At 42.7% G+C, this 18,961-nt stretch overlaps 1 protein-coding gene across 4 annotated transcripts in view; it reads right to left on the reverse strand.

Annotated features, from left to right (window-relative positions):
• Positions 1 to 6: 6 nt before the first annotated feature.
• The window catches only part of mob2a (MOB kinase activator 2a), a 57,779-nt gene continuing 38,824 nt past the window's right edge, over positions 7 to 18,961 (reverse strand). For 3 of the 4 annotated variants that reach the window (XM_020613831.1, XM_020613829.1, XM_020613830.1), the window contains exons 2-5: positions 6,037 to 6,197; positions 4,133 to 4,226; positions 857 to 981; positions 7 to 458 (exon numbers count right to left, since the gene is read on the reverse strand). In XM_020613831.1, the coding sequence (XP_020469487.1) occupies positions 145 to 458; positions 857 to 981; positions 4,133 to 4,226; positions 6,037 to 6,197 (694 nt within the window). In that variant the 3' untranslated portion in view covers positions 7 to 144. Of the gene's footprint in view, positions 459 to 856; positions 982 to 4,132; positions 4,227 to 6,036; positions 6,198 to 14,558; positions 14,785 to 18,961 lie in introns of those variants that run through there. The other variant, XM_020613828.1, reaches the window with a different exon arrangement.

Consider the following 18,961-nt stretch of genomic DNA (forward strand, 5'->3'; position numbering starts at 1 on the left):
GCAAGGGTGGTGTCATAGTGAAATATAAGGGTAGTGGAAGGTCTCTTAGTCCTGCTGGCCAGGAGGGGGGCCAGGCTGTCTTTTCCTTCTTCTCTATCTTATCTTCTATCACCCCCGAGGCTACGGTGGCACCACTGCCCCCGCTCATCTCTCCGTCACGTGGTTTTCTGAAGAGGGGGAGGGCGCTGAGGCAGAAGAGGCTGGGACGGGCGCTGGTGGCGGGGCGGGGGTGCAGAGGACTTTGGACAGATCGTCCATGATACTGATCTCCTTGGGGTCGACCAGGTTGAATTCCCTTACGAAAACGATGAAATGTGCATACAGAGTGTTCAAGTGGCCCTGCAGGTCCAGAGCCACCGTCTCTTTAAAGTGCGCCCAGTAGAGATGAGCCAACACGTGGAAAAGATACCGGCAAATCTTCTTTACCAAGGACTCAAAGGAGTTGGGGAACTCTTTGCCTGAAGGGAGAAAAGGAAACACCACCAGACAGGAGAGATGGCATTAGGAACAGAAATCCCATTTCAAGGACCAGGTCTGTGCTCCCTGGTTTACTTACTGTATGTAGTTCACTGTTGGATGAACACTGAGCTCTATGGCACATAGAGTAGGATCAATACATTGTTGGTTTGGGTTTCTGCATATGATTTCCATTTCAATTCAGTTCATTGTTTCAGTCACTGTTCAAACTAAAAGCTAAAACAAAATCTAATAATCAAGAACACAACTGCAGAATAAGTGACAGTCCTTTATAATGTTTATGGACCATCACTCACTGTGTCCCTTCATCTGAACAGCTGAAGCAGCAGGGGGCAGCAGAGCAACGTTATTTACCTTTCGACAGCAGAGGGATACTCACCATATTTTGTAGGAAAGATTTCCTCATCTGTGACCAGTTTCTGACAGAGACTCATTACAAAGTCGACATATTGGGGAGCAGTGCACTTCGTCTTCTTCCCCCTCTCGTCATACCAGTAGTATATTCTAGAAAGAGAGACAGAAAACATGCCAAGCCCTGCTGTTAACATCCACACTGCATTGAGGGAAAGGATTCTATTCAATTGTGAAAAGGCTTTTAACTCATCATAATGAATGTTAATAAAAATGTTTGTGATTGAGGCAGGGGCAGCCCTGACATTAACATTTTCTGCAATATAAGATGGTCAAATTATTTCCTTCCTGTTAAGCAAGAAGAGACAAAAACACAGGTGACCTATGAGACATCACCTTTCTTCACTCAGGGAAAACCCATTTCCCCAGTGACGCTGCGCTTCCTGAATGATACAGATCAGAATGAAGATCCAGTACGGTGCAGGGACAATACTAATCATTTCTGTCCCATTCTTATCCAGATAATCCTGTTAGCGTCTTGGTGAATATCGTGCCTTGAAGTTTTTAACTTCCTGGTCTTAGGGACTCAGCGAGCTGGAAATGTCAATAATAAGTAAATAAAATGCTGAAAAGAAATGTGCATGTGGTGGTGCAGATGTTACAAATCCAGAGCAGACACCTCCTGTGACCACAGCACCAGGACCAGCCTCTGACAACACTCTTGCTCATACACACACTGAGACTGTTTGTGTTTCTGTGTGGGAGAGACCCTGGCTGATCTACAAACATGCCTTCTCCACTCCTACACAACCACCCAGATGTGCAGATGTGACAAAACTTTGGCCATATATAGTAATATACAGTGTATAATGCTGTTACACAGGGTGGATTATTTGCAGGTGGGGTGACTAGAAAACAATATCAAAACTACTGATATTTTTATATCAACAATTGACATAGTTATTTAATGGCATCTTTAATAATCTAGATACTTAAAATTTTATTTTACAGGATGGGGTGGTGGTGTGGATGGGGCAAGGTGGTTACATCACCAAGGAGAAAAAGGAGGCACAGTGTGACATGTGGACAAAATATATATTGGCTGCACCTGTGCACTGTGTATGTTTAACAACACAAGTGTTTTTCTACTAAATGAAATGACTATTCAAGGTTTTGTACACTGCTGTTTGCCAACAGGGCTTAGACCATGTGATAACAGATTGTTGACAAAACTTAGCTTAGTGCACGTTACCAACCAAACAACATGGAACTAGCCCTCAAAGTTAACAGTGTCAGCAGCCACCTACCCAACCATCCACAGAAAATAGGTCCAAATAGCCACCAAACGGACCTGCTCCCTCGTAGCTCATGGAAACATTTTCATCCAAAAATAGTGCTGAGCTCTGCCTTTGGGCAGGGGCACTGCCACTGCTGTCAGCTTTCACTGCAAAAGTGGGGGTGTAGGGGGCTGGGCACGGATAACGAGACCTGCACAGGCAGGAAAAGGCTGGGGTGCTGGACAGCAGGCAGGGAAGGAAGGTACAATCATAAATGGTGGGCCTGATCTTAAGAGTTCTTGCCAAACTACAGTACTTTAGTTCAATCCAGAGTGAGGCTGTGTAACAAACTAAATTATGTTACACGGTGGATTAATCCAGAGGATAATCCACTAGCTTTTTACAGGTCAACAAACATCTGCACTGCTGCCTTCTCTCTTCTCATACTGCAGGTGAGGCACATTCATTTCTGCCATTTCTCACGGTGTGCGTTAAGCAGCAGTAGCTTAAGGTGACAGCAGCGAAAAAACACGCTGTTGATCAAGTTCAGCTCGTGACAGGTTTCTCTCTAACAGTAAATCTGTCACGTGTGTGATTTCTCGACAGTTATGTTGTTTGTCATTGATATCACTGCCACATTTTGTGAATATGTGGGTGACCGTGCATGCTTGATGTAATCTGTTAGGAGTCATGTCATGACTGTTGTTCAGAAGTGGTGGTTGGTAATCAGGTTTTTCCGGCCTTCAGTATACACAGTGGGTATACGCAGGCCTCTTTCCCGGAGACAGGAGCTCACACAAACTCCACACCCCACCCTGACAGGACAAACTAGTTCAGGTAGTCAGTCAGTCAGTCAGTCACCTCCCCTCTGTTAACATAGCATGCACAGGTCTCAGTGTTATGGTCATCCTTAAACTACTGCAGAGGAATACTCTGTTTTAATGCACACGGTAGCATTTAACCACCTTCATGGAAAACTGCAGCTACACCACCCTCCTGAAAACATGACAGACATTTTAAAAGAATCCATCTAGTGACTTCAGAGTGATGTAGGTATGCAGCTTTCAGCTGGGAACAAATGGCCAGAGATCAACATCTAGACGACCTTGTTTGACTCAGCAGCTTCAATGGATACATTTAAAATGAATAGTAACAAGGTCAAATGATGAGTACATTACTTCTACTTCTGCCAGACTACACATTCATAACATAGCTCTTCTAACCTATTCAGACATGAGGTTGAAATACTGCAAAACAACCTAGATTTGTCAGCCCACTGATCATGTAAACAATTCAGCTGCAAGTTTAACAAGACTTTATTCTTTTACCGTTTCTAAACTCTGCAGCGGCACCTGTTTTACCGACTCCAAATCTTTTTTTTCCTCGTATAAACAACAAAGGCAGAAATGACAAATTAATAGTTAAAATGGGTAAATGGCTGTTGTTTTGAGTTCAGATGGCTCTTATTTGTCTGCACAGCTAGAGACAGTCAGACAAAGAGGGAATTTCACACTAACCAAACTGTAACTTTGGCAGATACACACCTGACTGGTCTGACTACTGAAGAGACCATATTAACTTTAGCTGAACTTTAGCCTATAAATGACGATTGTGGATTTGTTCCCTGTCACTAAAGTGAAATTACATTCGGGACCAGTTTGGACAAGAACAACAATGTGCTTCAGTGCAAGTACTGTCTTGTGAAAGGCTTAAAAATGTGAACTCTTCCTTTAAATATGCTGTGCTGCAACGCGGATGAAGCAAGCACAGAGACACAAAGGTGCACCTCAGTGCACCACAGCTCTTACAAAATACTATACAGCTTAATGCAGTGCACTGAAGCTGCACACTGCACGTTTCAAGATGGAATGTGTGGGTAGTTAAAATACCAGAACTGATCCAGGTACGCCCTCAGGGGAAAATTCCCTTGATGAATTAACCAACAGGACACCAGATTTCTGATGAATAAACCAATGGATGTCAGCAGGTGAGCGATGAATAAACCAGAGTCAGTGGAGATAACTTACGTGCTGCAGGCCGTCATGGCTTGACAGGTGTCCCCAGTGCAGAACTCTGAGATGGTGCTGTACTGCAGGTTGATAAGGTTGAAGAATGTTGTTGCTGTAGTAGAAGAGAGAGACATCGCAACATGTTCTCAGCGTGTTGTCATCTGTTGCACATTAAATACTTTTACATTCCAGAATGATGTCAATGAATGACCATGATTCAGCCAGATCATAAAAGTGGAGTATTTGTGTCATGTCGTGTTCTCCAGTGGATGAACAGACCTACATACTACTCTACTACCTTTGCTCACCGGTAGGACAGTCACAATGACGTGCACACACTCATCCCTCCATCCACCCCTCCCCCCACCTGTACACCCATCAGCGTGATGATATCTACCAAAAACGACAAATCACCCCTGGGAACAATGGATTTCAACTGTACTTTGAGCCTTTAGTTTGAGTCATGTCCCATGCACTAACATGGATGTGGTGGGTTTTATGACCTATACTGGGGGCGACCCACTTGCTTCACTTCTGGGAGCTGTAATGTCGTCCATCCAGTAGTGTTGAGCTGAATGCCAACATAATCACACAATTTCAATAATAAAAAGACCATCTAATCAGACATTCACAGTTTGGAGATTTACTTGAATTTCAGTATTAAAATATTACAATTTTTAATTCCTCATGTGTTTAACATACCTGGCCAATAAAGCTACTCTGATTCCAATTACAAGCATTATTACTGTATGTGGAGCTTCAAACAGAGGATACACCGAAAAGTTTTTACTTGCAGCGAAGAAGTGAGCCACCGTTTTTTTTTAACCAGCATCTTGTAAAACATAACTTCTGACCATTTTCACTTGTTCTAGTGACTTCTGTTGAACAAATCCTACGAAGCTACCGCCTAAAGGTTGTTGGGAGGTGTGAACACCACAGGTAACTCTTTAAAATGTTTAGGTTCCTGCACTGAACCTCCCAGGGCAGTAGCTCTACTGGTCTGGCTCCAGTTAGTGAAAACAGGCCAGCGATTTTTTTGAATGTCATGTCGTGCAAATAATCATACATCACGCTGTGACATAGGAAATAACTTTCCTTGTGATTCCTTCCAACCATTAAGTCTTGGTGTTTGTACCATCCCAAAGGAGCCATCCCATATTTTCCTGCTCCACAAAGTAGCCACCAAATGGAAAAATATTCATTCTTAATTCAAAACATCATTCAGCTGCAATGTTAGTGTTCAAGCAAAAGCCCAATTAGTGGAGGATACACGCTGACACGATCGAGCTCATATATCTTTCATGTTAAAAAACACATTCACATGTGAAAACATGGCCCATCTGTTTTATATAACAGAGTTTTACCATCCTGAAATAAAAAGGAAAGAAGAATGTTTTTCACACACACCCCACCCCAGTGAGCACCCGGACGGTTTGGACATGTAACCACAACAAAGTCAGGGAGACGGACAAATAAAGAGCCTCATGAGATGAAGCAAGCAGCCAGGACACTGAGTTTACTGGACTCCAGAAATGATGGAGTCAGAGTTAAAACGCTGTACTGAGTCTAAAGCTGGCAGTTAGCGATGGTGCATAGGCTCAATGTTCTGCCAGGCCTGGATAATGTTAAAGGCCACTGGAAGGTCTCATCAATTCCTGATAACAATTGCATACTGACTGAAAAGTCTATTCTTAGCGGCTGAAAAAATGTTTACACAAGTCAGAGAAAACAATGAACTTACAGGAATTTGTCTCAAATAAGATAATAGATCCTTTTTGCCCTTTTACAATGACCACACTGACTTAGTTTCACGTAGTTAGTAATGACAGTAGTGGCTTCTGCTGGCTGAAAAGGACATCATCAGTTCCTACTCTGCATACTCTACAGATATTCTATCATTAACATGCATTGCAGTCACTCACTGTTGCTGGCCAGCCATTCGTTGAGGTCTATTTCTCTGGGTAGCACCACCAGTTCCTTGAGGTCGAAGTCCACCACACGAATTTTTGTGAACTCTGGCTCCATGTACTGCTTTTTTTCTTCTGCCGGAGGCTTCTTTCCATTTGTCTTCGGCTTCGACTTCCTGCAACGCAGAAGAGAAAAGGTCAGGTTAAGGTGCTTGCAAGGGAGATGATAGCAGCAATATATAATCAGGAAAGATAGAAACTGAGGTTTTCAAAGGTGCCTAATGATGCAAATGAACCATTTATTCAGATACTGTAGACAATGGGAGGTGACATATGCTGTTGGTGAACTGCTAGCATAAGAATTTTCCATACAGGCCTATAGGATGCCGCTGAAAAGCACATTGTATTCAAACAGCGCCAGCCAAAAACTGAGCCAAAAGTGAATGGGGAGGACAAATCTCGGTCCTGCAGTACAATTCCATGTGCTGTAAATGGGAAAAGCTACTTGTAGACAGACCATTATGTACAGTAGATACAGTAGCCTGAACACAGACCCACAGATCTATAACACATACAAAACAGATTACAAACAAAAAAAATCACAAAAAGTAGTTACAAAACACTGACTGTGACGTTTTTAACACTGGGTCCACAGAAACCTCAACAGCTCACACAAAGAGTACCCATGTTGCTGTACCTGACCCCTAACACTGACTTCTGACCAAAGGTTAAGCTGCCACACAGAGCCATCACCCGCGCCTTGTACTTCCCTTGCTAGTTTTAGCATGGGGATGCCATGTCACACTTTCAAAGCTGTAACCTCCCCTCCCTCAGCTCCATGTCTGTATGAGTACAGTGGGGTCAAAGGACGAAAAGCTTCATACATGAGTGACACAAATAAACAAAGGCTAAATTGTCTAGAACGGTCGGCACAAAGTGCAGAGTAATGCATCTGACTGCCCAACAAGCTTCCCTCCTCATGTCTAGGACAAAGATAACAGTAGCAAAGTGGATCAGTACTCTGTTCAAGGCTGTTCTCATCCTGGATTGACTCTTTCAGTCCTTTTTGGCTCTGTTATCACTGTTTGGGTTTGCTTAAGGGAGCCTGTTTGCTCCCTGAATTCATTGCGCTTTTGTTGACCCTCATTTCCGTGTCACAAGCTCACCCCCTCTGTCCCCAGTTCTCATCCCTCCTCTCTCTGTACCCTCTGTTGAAACACAGTGATCCAACAGTGTGTCCTTGGGTCTTGTTTCTCCCCTTCTCTGCCAGTTGCACTTCTATTCCCAAAATCCGGCAGCTCCAGCTCCTGGACCTCTTGTTCACTAGCACTAATGACAGGGGACCATAAACACTATTTTCCAGCTGCAGCCAAAAGCATTCTCATTTTCAGGCTCTGCTGTAAACTGTGTTTACAGAAAACGGGCCATGACTGGTTGGTTTTCAACAGGAAAAGGACTTACATTCCCATATCACATGTAGCCAGACACATTAGAAATAGACAGAGGATGGAGAACAGAAGAGGCAGCGAGGGGAGAGGGTGAGAAAGAAATGCAGAGAGGAGGTAGGTCCACACATGCCCAGTGGATATCCATGGGAACTAATAAACACTTACAAAACATGACAGGACTGCGGAGCACGAGGCCTCTTGGCCAGAGCACAGTGTTCGAAAGCTCTGTGCAGTTTAATTCCCCTGTCCAGGAAGCACTACCCTGCTTTGCACCTCAGCAAACAACAGAGGTACATCAGCATGTGGATGGTTGGACACAGGCCCCAGCTTTCTATTTTGTAAACGTTTAAGATGTCTGCTGGCGTCTAATTCATCTGTCATAAGGAAAGCTTAGCTGGAAACTGCCTGTGGGCCTCCTAATAAAACCTGAGCTTCCTGAAGGACCATCTTTCTACACAAGATTTCATGTCCCATGTTATGTTCACAGATACACGACATCGCTCAGGTTCTCATTTGTCGGGTAATGATTCATCAAGATATTCAGCAAGTCCTGTCAGGTAGTAGTGAGTATGTTTTGGACTCATTTAAAAACCAAGGACATCACAGACTAGACTCCTGACTAATTATTGACTGGCCCCTTTCTGTTTCACCTCATGTTGCTCTGCCCCCCTTTTTCATTTATGCATTTTCTTTTTTCAATATACTATGCCATTCTTCAAGCACTTAGGCACGCCTTTTCCTCCTTCCCTCCTCGTGGCTGCTGGCTCACCTGTCCAAACACTCTAGTGTTCAGTGTCAAAAGCCTCAGGCCTCACCGTCACATCCTTGACCTCTCTTTTCACCTCTTTGTACCTCTCCTTTCATTTGTGTCCCCAACTATTATCCTGCCACTAGCCATCAGTTTACTCTTCACCACGCTCCATGACCTCTACTCTGACTCAAATTTAAATTACTGCTCACTTTTACAAACTAAAAGCTCCTTCCCAATCCGTCTATTGTTCGTTCCCCCATTTCTAAACAAAACTGAAAAACATTTTAAAATCAGAAAAGAAAAAAGTAAAAAAGACAAAGTAACAGCATTTTTCTGTTTTAAAATAAAAAGTAGAAAACAGAAAATCTACTTTTTATTTTATATTGTGGTAAATCCAAGGAACGCAGGGAAATGAGGGGGCTAGATGCACACACACCATTTGTCTTCCAACCAAGATCATTGAGAACAAGAAAAAGAAGTTGCCCATTCATACCTTAACAACACGAAGCTTCACAATTATGGCTGTACTGGAACCTTATGCTGAATTTATTTGTGAACTTTTTGAGAGTGGAAAAACACACTACTAATAATCTATGAGTAGCTGTGTTTTAATGGACAAGTCCATCGTATGCCCGGTAATTTATGACAGGATATCTATCTTCAAATCGATGTGTGTGCGCTGGTGAAAGCAGGGCTCAGAGAGTCTTGGGCAAAGTTGATCAGCCATACCACAAATATGTTGAAATTATACGCTGGCGCCTCCTCATTCCTTAGATTTACTGTAATATCACACAAACAAAACAAAAACCACAACAGAGTACAGATCTTCTGTTTTCCCATTTTAGTTTTAAAACAGGAAAACACCATTATTTTGTTTTTCTGTTTATCTGTTGTTTTTTTTTTTATTCTGTTTTGAAATGGAGAAATAAAAGAACAAACGATACATGGATTCTTCCCATGCTTGTTTTATAATTTCTCCATATCTGTGTCTGCTTCTTCCTCCTCAAAGCACAGTAAAAACAAACCTTTCTGCTTACTAGGGCGGATTCATGTGGGCCAGGGGTTTTTGCACTGTGAGCTACATGTTCCATCATGTGAAAGAGAAAAGAGCTCATCTACAGACACCAGAGGGCTCACATCTCAGTCCCCAGAAAAACATTCAACTCCTGTAAAAGGTTCAAATAAGTCCTTTCTCGGCCCCTCCTCCCCTTTTGGTTTTGAAAACATTCTGTCTCACTGAGCTATTTCCTCCCTCTCTCCCTAATTTAATCATTTTCCATCCAAATGCCTCCTCCACTTTTTGCAAACATTTGTGTGGTGAAATTTTGGAACTATTAGTTTATTTTAGGATAAAGAAAACGTCCTCTATGCCAGCACTCCTCCCCTCATACGTACATAGTCTGTCTTCACTTTAGCACACACAGCTTTGTCTGTTCTTGGTGAAGTTCTCCCAGACAAGTCTTTGCCATAAAAGGCAGCAGATGCCTCTTTCTCCTCACCAGAGTCAGGAGAGATCAGGGCAGGCCAGGAGACATGAGTGGAGGGGAACTGAGGCCAGGGCCGGGCACATGTCTCTAGGCCAGGGGTGTATGTGTGTGTGTGTGTGTGGCGGGGGGGGAAGCTACAGCCAGCCTGGCACCAACAGGGACTGCTCTATGATACAGCCTCACAATCCGTGGTCAGGCTTGGTGGAGTAACACAAGTCTACTAAGTGGCATGAGAAAAGTCACATGATGTCTTTTGAACTTTTCAAACAGATGTAGAGGGTGAAAGACAAAAAAAACAAAAAAAACTGGCATGCTGGTGTTTATCTGCAATAAAAAATATAACAAGGAAATGAGGCTTTACAGTTGGGTGGCCAGGAGGTCAATGCACAGAGCTGTGGAGTGACAGACGTGACAGCTGTTCAACTCTCTTACCCCTTTCACTTTTACCAGTAACACCACCTCCCCTGCCCCCTGGCCCTCTTCACTCACTACCTTTCCTCTTATACAGCACCACCAGTACTCCACTTAGAGGCAATTTAGACTTGTCCACAACAGCGCATAGGTGTCAATGCGTACCTATGCAAAGAAAGGGGTTTATGGGTAAGTGTAGGTCGCTGAGGCTTGAAGATGGTCCGACGCGCAACCTCCCAAATCTCAACTACACATTGCGCAAAGCTGTGCATCCTGCATGCCAATTGGTGGATCCAATTCTGCTCTGGACGAGACAGAGCTGCCTGCTATTGGTCTGCTAGCGGGTACTCACATGTCCGAAAATGAAATTAGCATTACTTGGAAAGACTGACCACCTATTCTCACACTAAGTGGTTACTTTCTTTGCCTGCAAAATATTAGCATTTAATATAAAGTGGCATATTACCAGTTCTGGGATGAAAATTTAAACAGCCTTTAGCCTGCCTCAAAATCTGCATCAATTCCATTTCCTGATTTCTTCTGTACTTTGATGTATGAGCGCCCCCTAGTTAGAATGTTAACATAACTAGGGGGCGCTCGTACATCAATGTTTGCACAGGTATAAATGCAACAGCTCTGCAACCATCTCAGAACAATAGATGCACATTTCCATACGTACAGTGATGCACAAGTCTAAATTCAGCTTTACACACTATGTCCCATGCATACACACTTGTGCACTCAAACACACACACTCTTGACCCTGGCTGTAGCCCCACTCTCCCTTTTCATGGCCAACCCAGGTGGTCAAAACAGCTGAATTACAAGCATGAGCCCACCAGAGACCTTGAGAGAATCCAGAAGAAGCGAGTCCTGTCTTGTTTGAGAGTGTGTTTGTGTAAGCACGGGCGTCCGTCCACCAAGACTGTTGATTTAGGTGTGTCAAACATACATCTCTCTGGTCTCATACTGGTGACTATACCAGCTGCTAATTGTGTGCCTGGTGAAAACAGAACACACCTGGTTGTAGACTAAACTCTGTATAAGGAGGAGCAGCCCTCTGAAACGTAAAGCACAAGGCTGTCAATTTACCTGAACCTGGTTCCAATTAATCCTGGCTTCACTCGGGGCCACACTACTGAGCTATACTGCAGAATTAGCGTCAGTGCATTTACTAAAATACTTCAATTTGCTACAAAAGAGCCAGTCCATCTCTCCCCTCATGCACACACGCACCAGTGCTTCAGCAGAGGAAATTCAAACCATATTGACTGATTTTTTCCATAGTTACTTCTCACCCCACCAAATCATAACCAGATTCCATCTATACTAACATTCATGCTGAAACTTATAAGACCAGGAGCCCTAGAAAAGTTTTGTGTTTATATTGGCTCTTTCTGTGATTTTAGTACAACTACACTCTGAAGCCCATTTAACAAAATCCATGTAATGACTTTCCTCTAAGGCAGCAGTTTGAGCCAAGCCAGGTATTGCACAACTGCTGCTTGAATTGGCCCTCACAGAGGAATTTAACTACTGGCATACGAATGGAGATAATGTTAATCTGCGAGGGTGAACATCATGTGTTACCATTCTTAACTGACCACAAAGATGTAGCATTGTGTCAACTGTTTCTTAGGCTGATCTGGGCACTATACATGAAATGAACAATTTAGCTAGAAGAGCAAAACAATTTCTGATCTAAAATTAAATGCACTGGTACTCCAGGAAAACTACAGTTACACCAGAGGTGGAAAAGAATTTAATTTCCATCTGAGCCTGGGAATAAAACTCAAAAAATTAAACAAGAAAAAAAAAACAGCACGTTTGTTATCTTTCTGAAAGAAGCACTCCTAGGTGTAAAGATATGCTGCTCTGGTCTCACTTGGTCCTAATACAGTACTGTTTTATTGGAAACTGCCCCAGTGTCTATGATAAGGATATGAGAGATAAGAAGCACCCCAAACAAGACTCGAGATCTTCTAATAATCAAACACTTCTAACTGACATGACCTTCAACAAAACACCTGATAGATTAGAGAAGAATCAATGAAAAGTCAAGAAGTTGCTTCCTCCTTTGTCAACTGATTATAGAGCATTCAGGGTTACAAAAACTTCAATAGCAAGAGATATCACTCCATTCTTTAACGATTAAACTAGAATAGAGTGAATGAACTTGGCCATTTTGTAAAAAGAGCAGATTCTGTAAAAAGAGGATCAGTTTCCTCCAAGCCTGTGTGCCTGATCCATTTTAGAATTCAAACTGAATAGACCCAATGACTCCTTTCCTCTGAAAAACCCCAGACGGAGGCGAGTACAGTTTAAGCACACCAAAAAGAAACCACAGCAGCCATTATGGGGCTAAAAAGAGACCAAGTTAAGGATGGACTAAAACAGACAGTCTACATAGTAACTGGAGATGCTCCTGAAGATTCTGTGCAGTTAGGTCACAGAGCACAACACAGAAATACTCACTCTTAGTTCTGGAAAGAAGAGATAAGAAAGAAACACAAACAAAGAAGAACAGTTGGCACCACTTTATTAGTAGCATCACCAGGGGCAGCAGCACCACTGTAAATCAGTAAATGGGAAAAAACAACCAGGGTTGACAGGCTGTGCTGACCCTTACCCTGCACTTAGTGGCTCTCTGGCCCTGCAGAATATGCAAGGACCCCCAGTCAGCACAATAACGGAGCCTCATCAGCATCACAACACACGTGTGACAGGAAAGGGGGCTCAAGTTGAGATAAGACCTAGCTGCTATTTAAGCACAAATGTAATCTTGTTGGAGGAATGTTAGCTCAGACTGATTTGCCATGATAGGAAGCAACTGATGTGCATGACATGAATAAAGAGCTCAGTGAGATTCCTCTACACTCAGAGACCAAGCCAGTCAATCCCTCTGGTCACAGAGTCACACAGTATAACAAAGAGGGAAGGTGTGTAAGTTCTTGCCACACAAGACAACACATTCAGTCTCAGGTGACTAAAGTGCTAAAAGCTATCTTCGCCAACATTTCTAACAGCTAGTGTTCATACCTCCTTCCAAACCAAAGACATTCAACCTTTTACTGGAAGAGGAAGCAGGTTATTTAAAGCTAAACAGGTTTAACGGTACACCCCACCCCCCCTCATAAAACATCCTTATTATCTTTAATGATGTGATTTTTGCTGAGCTTTTCCTCAAGACACAAACTTTGTGAAAGCCCCAGGCAGATACATTCAAGGTGTATTTCCTGGTAACCAGCTGATTTCTTAAGCATCACGGATGAGCAGGAGCAGCACAACTTGTCTCTACCTGTCACAGGTCTTGCAACAGACATAATATACTGTACAATAACACTCTTTGCAGCATCCATTATATCATGCATACGCTCTCTTAAGGGATGGATCCTAAGATGGTGGATATTCTCCACAGAAACAACAACAAATTCTGAGGCACCCTTTGAGCTGCTGCTCAAAACACACCTGTCACCAGACTTGAAAGGTAAGAGTAAACTTCAGAAGCATTAACAGGGCGGTCTGTCCCCTGGGGGAGCACACTCACCATGACTTCCGTCTTCAGGACAGAGCAAATATACATGTTCAAACTGGGTTAACCATTGCCTTGTTCACAACTGCTGTGATATGGCTCATTTCCTTGAACTGAATTCTCCACTGGGTTTAATCATGCCTAGGGTTGTTGTGTCACTACACACCCAAACACACTAGTAATGCCCCTGAACTGGTAACTTATTCTTTAAGTGATAATATAGTATGGCCCTTAAAATAAATAATTTATACATAACATGCTGGACAAATTGCTTTTAAAGAAAAAAAGAAAAAGTAAAGCAGCATGTTAAGTTCCAAAAACAGCTCTGTGATCCAAAAGACTTTCCTCTACTTTAAGGAGTTAACAGGCGTCTTAAATAACTAGACAAGGTGACGAGACTGTGTCACATTACTCTTGCTCTTGTTGAGTGTGGTTAGTGAGAGCTACAACATGTCACCTTTCACCGCCGGCCAGTAAATTGCTGTGACCCCGGAAGCAGAGGTTCTTAATAATCGTATAATTACTGCTGAGGAGGGAGAAATAGCTCACAGAGGCGCAGTAAAAGAGATTTAAACACAGGCTACAGGCTTCTCTGTCCGGTTTCAGATGGTAAACGAGACACGAGCACGGCGGAGTTTCACGTTTTCGACAGGACTGGTGTGTAACACCGTAATAAAGGCGATGAAGATGAAATAAGAGGTTGGGAAATGACTGCTAACATGATAATACTACGATAAAGTATTTCGAAGCAGTTCACGGCATGTTAACAAAAGTACAACATTATGACCTCAGATTAAAAAGCTTATAAAGTCTGTCACAGCTTCATAAAAATAAGTCGCATTTACAGTACATGTGCGAGTCGGAGGATATAAAGAGATACCACTTCATCAAGTCAAAACGAGGTTTACCTTAGCACTTTTCCGACAGCCTGAAGCACCATTTTGGAAATTAGTCCGTTTTTGGGGGTTTTCTGAGAGTGCATGTCCGAATTATCGTCAGAAAAGGAGCAATATTCTCCGACCTGTGCTTAAAACATGAGGATTATATGGCAGATACCCCTTCAGATGGAAGTCAGTCCGAATCACATCAGGGTTTGAGCTACAAGAAACATACTCACTGCACAGCAAGCAGAAAAACTATACGATACAAACTGGAGGATCTGCCTCCTCTGTCCACTGCCGTCCAATCAGAGACGGGGAGAGGGCTCAGTGGGTGGGATCTGATGACGTAGAAGTATGCCACTGTGGACGTGGTTGGTGCGTTTCCCCTTAAGTGTACTTACAATGTAGCAACAGGTGGTCAGCAAGTGACTGTAGCCCACAATGAAAGAAAAAGGTGTTGCTATGTTTATATGCCTACTGTAGCAGAACAGGTTTACACGAGAATAACTTTCTTAATGAACAAAAATTAATTAAGTATTATTACACCAAACCACCACCTACTGTATACCCATAATTACTTGTTTACTATAAATGCATAATGATCAAACTAGGTAAAGGTCATCTGCTAATTAAGAATGAAACATGGCTGAGTTAAAATTATAATTGTACAACAACCAATATCATGCTAAATATGCAAGTGTTAGCCAAAAGGCTAATTTTTAAAGAGGTCCCTAATGATTTATTTTAAGAACACATCAATAAAAACTATGTTAAATGAGAATAGGTAGAAGCAGTCTAAACAAAACAGCTAATCAGAGGACTAAAAGCTGAAAGGACTCAAAAACTGGCCTTGGTGAGTTTCAGCAGATTTACTACTACACTGCAGCTTACGCACAACTTGCAGTAAAAAGTGAGGCCCTTCTCTAAGTGTGAGAACTGGTGCCAGGTTAAGCATAGCATGCATGCTAGGACTGTGGGGAAATATTCCCAGTTCCTCCCGATTCCAAACTTCACCCAACTACAACAGGCTGGCGGCAGCAGTCAGGCATGTTCAAACACAAATTTAACAAAGCTGAGAAACCAGTGTGGTAATCAAACAGAGCCGGTTTTGGGAGCCAAAGGCTGACTCATCAGAGTATCTAGATGTTTTTGTTTGTCTGTAGGGCAAGGCTTTGCAGGAGCTAATTGTTAGGAATAATAATTTTAGAAGCTCTATATTATAGGACACAATTTGAATCATCAACACAGAGTTTAAGTAGAAAATGAACACTGAATACTGGGACTCCTGTGACCCCAGAGAGGTTTACATGTAGTTGGAGCCATCATTCCCTCACCCTTCTTCCCTCTATTATTGCCTCTTGACAAACATCCTCCCTTCTATTGCTCTCTTCACACATTTCTCCTCCCTTTCTTGGTTTGGCTTTTTCTCTCCTCACCCTCTCATTGCCTCTCCTTCTCTTAAACCAGTCTGTTTTTCCTCTGTCTCTCCAGATAAAACTTGTGAGGCTATGGAGGAGCTGCAGATGTGAGAAACACTGGACCAGCTGGCTGCTGCAGCACACTACTGTTTGGGGATCTGTTGAGCTACAGTATGTGCACCCTTTGTATATGGGCGGGGGCAAGTAGACATGAGATGAAAATAAAAAAGATAAAATAAAACGGACTTTCCCGGTGTATGTTTAGGAGTGTGTAATGTCTCTAGACATTACACGACAGAACATGGTTACTGTGGACTCTAGGACACTCAGAGGCACTACCTATCTATATGATCCAAGGAAACAATCTAAATGAATCAAAGGGACAAAGGGTCTGACAGGCGCCTCTCTGAAACCTCATCCTGCATGACTGACTGTCTTCCTTACCACACTGGACTGGGGTTTGGAGGATGAAGATGGTTGACGCAGAGGCCCTGTGAGAGGCTCCTGCAGTGGCAGCAGTGGTGAAGAGAGGTGAGAGAGACAAGAACAGTGCACTGACTTTTCCCCTGGAACTAAATATAGCACCAGCTTGCCTGGCCCATAAAAAACACAGAACAGTGCAAAAAAAAAAAAAAAAAAGAATTTGTGGGGCGGGGGAACATGCCATATGTGTGTGCGGGTGCACAAATGAGTTAGCAGCTTAATCACAGCGTGTGTAAACAGGCAAGAGACCAAGCTGGGAAGGGAATTCACAGACCTGCAACCAGGGGTAGGGGTGGTTCGTGGTGGGGCCTGCTGTTGTGTCTTATAGTTAGACCTGAGTAACACAGGTCAACATTTTTGGTAGCAACTGGAATGTGCCTGCAGCAGTGAGTGCTGAAAACTATACTGCACAGGGGCATCACATCTGATCAGCTTTGTAATCTTGTTTAGCTATTTTTATTCTTTTGATATATAAATCAAATATTTTAGTTTTCAGTCATTTTATTTTCTCAAAGTTCTCACATTACTGCTTGTGTTAAACATTTAACATCTGAGAACTCTGGCATCTTGTCAAATAAAAAAGGGGCTTTATGTGTGTGTAAAACAATGTATTGTTGTAAACTGATACAAGAAGTACTCAAACTACTTGTGATTACCCAAGAGCAGACACTTGCTGTAATAGAAATGCTGTGCTCATGGGATGTCCCATTAACTTGCTTCTAAATACTGGATCCATGCGGTCACTGAAAATAGAAGACATCTAGGTCATATATGTAGTAATGCCTGTAGTTTGTCATGTTATGAGAGTTGTAAGCTAACAAAAGAGGTGATGACAGAGATAGTGACATTGAGCTGCACCAAGTGGGACGGCTCTTTCTTCTCTGCTAACGTCATAGCCACCTTCGCTTCCACTATACAGCCAATACAGCATTTCATACAACTGCTCTCACCAAACAGCTGCTGCTGCAGAGCACAAATTACTGGTACTACATATACATCACTAACAAGCTGACTCAGACCTCATCAAAAGACTACTACCCTGGAGACAGAGACAGTCAAAGCACAGGTTTAATTATAGAACACATCATTCAATTTCAAGACACTGTGATGTCACTGGCCTTGAGTGATGTGTTTAAGCCTTTATCTTGCGTTTGAAGAAATGGCAAAAGGCACAGTCACTGAGCAGCAGATCAGATAATGCGCGCACACACACACACACACACACACACACACACACACACACAAAAGACTGCAGTGACAACACATGCAAATAATTCAAATTATTACAAAGCTTGACATCGTAAGATTCCAGTTAGGAGACAGTGACTGTGCTGAAAGAAATATGTTCTACTGGTATGTTCAAAAGTCAGGAACAGAACTGCTGTGAGTTTTAACCATCAACTAATTTAGGAGAGGTAAACCAACCAAACAGCCATAAAACCATTAGAAGTTGTTTAAATGAGTGGGAAGTCTTGGACAAAGCATGTTAGCCTTCAGCACCAGCACTTTTCACTGCTAAAAGAGAAGAGCGACTGGCCTAACAGGTCGGGTCTGAAAGCCAACGGACATTCCACTTTTTTGAGACAAAGACAACACTGATCCATCAACAGATGAGTCACAACTGCAGCAGAAGTGCCTTAGGGTCTGGCAGCAGTTCAGTCCCAGCCTTGCCAAAGGAAATCTTCAGCCAATGACAGATGGCTCAGGCGCCCAACCACGTTTAAACCAAATGAGAAAAGAGAAACGAAAGTCAGACCTGCTTGTGACCTGCTTGCTATGCAAGACCTTCAGTTGCTGTTGAGCTCTGTGAAAGTGTGTAATGTGTTTAGGTAAGGTCTTAGCCAGTGAAAACAGAGCAGGCTGAAGGTCTGTAGTGCCTCAGGGTTTTTTCTATAGGCCCAGATAAAAGGTCAGCAGAGCCAAGAGACACTCTTCACACTGAACCCAGTGACCTGTCTTGCAATACAAAACTTCTCAATTAGACAAAAATGCTGTCACAATTATAAAAATGCAAATAGAACAAAAATACATCATCTCTACCTCACCTTCCTTGAAAATGAAGCTGATCCTAAAACATGCAAACCAGCAAAACTAGGTCCCTGAAGACACTTCACTCCTAACTAAATGGCGTATGTACATGTGCAGACAAAACCTGAGCCACAATATGCAGCGTCAAACTTGGTGAAGTAGCAGGAGTCTACTTCTGTACCTTCTCATTTCTCCATAAGGTGCTCATGCATCTACAAGGTGATCTAGGCATAGAACAGTGCACTGAGCACAACTGCTATTGTTATATATTTGTAAATAGACAAAACATGATATTTTGGATGCCACATTCATGTACAGCTCCTTTCAATTCAGTGGGAAAGTGTGTCCAAACATTTCACCAGAACTCTATCAAGCCCTTAAAAGGTGGACCAAATCTAAGCAGGTCTTGTCCATCCATTTTTCTCTGACCTATTCTCTTATTTCCATCTTTAAGGCCTTGAAGTTCTTTTTCTCTGTCTTTGTGTGTGCTTTTTTTCTTGG

The sequence above is a fragment of the Monopterus albus genome, unplaced genomic scaffold (genome assembly GCF_001952655.1).
Source record: "Monopterus albus unplaced genomic scaffold, M_albus_1.0 scaffold138.1, whole genome shotgun sequence".
NCBI lineage: Eukaryota > Metazoa > Chordata > Actinopteri > Synbranchiformes > Synbranchidae > Monopterus > Monopterus albus.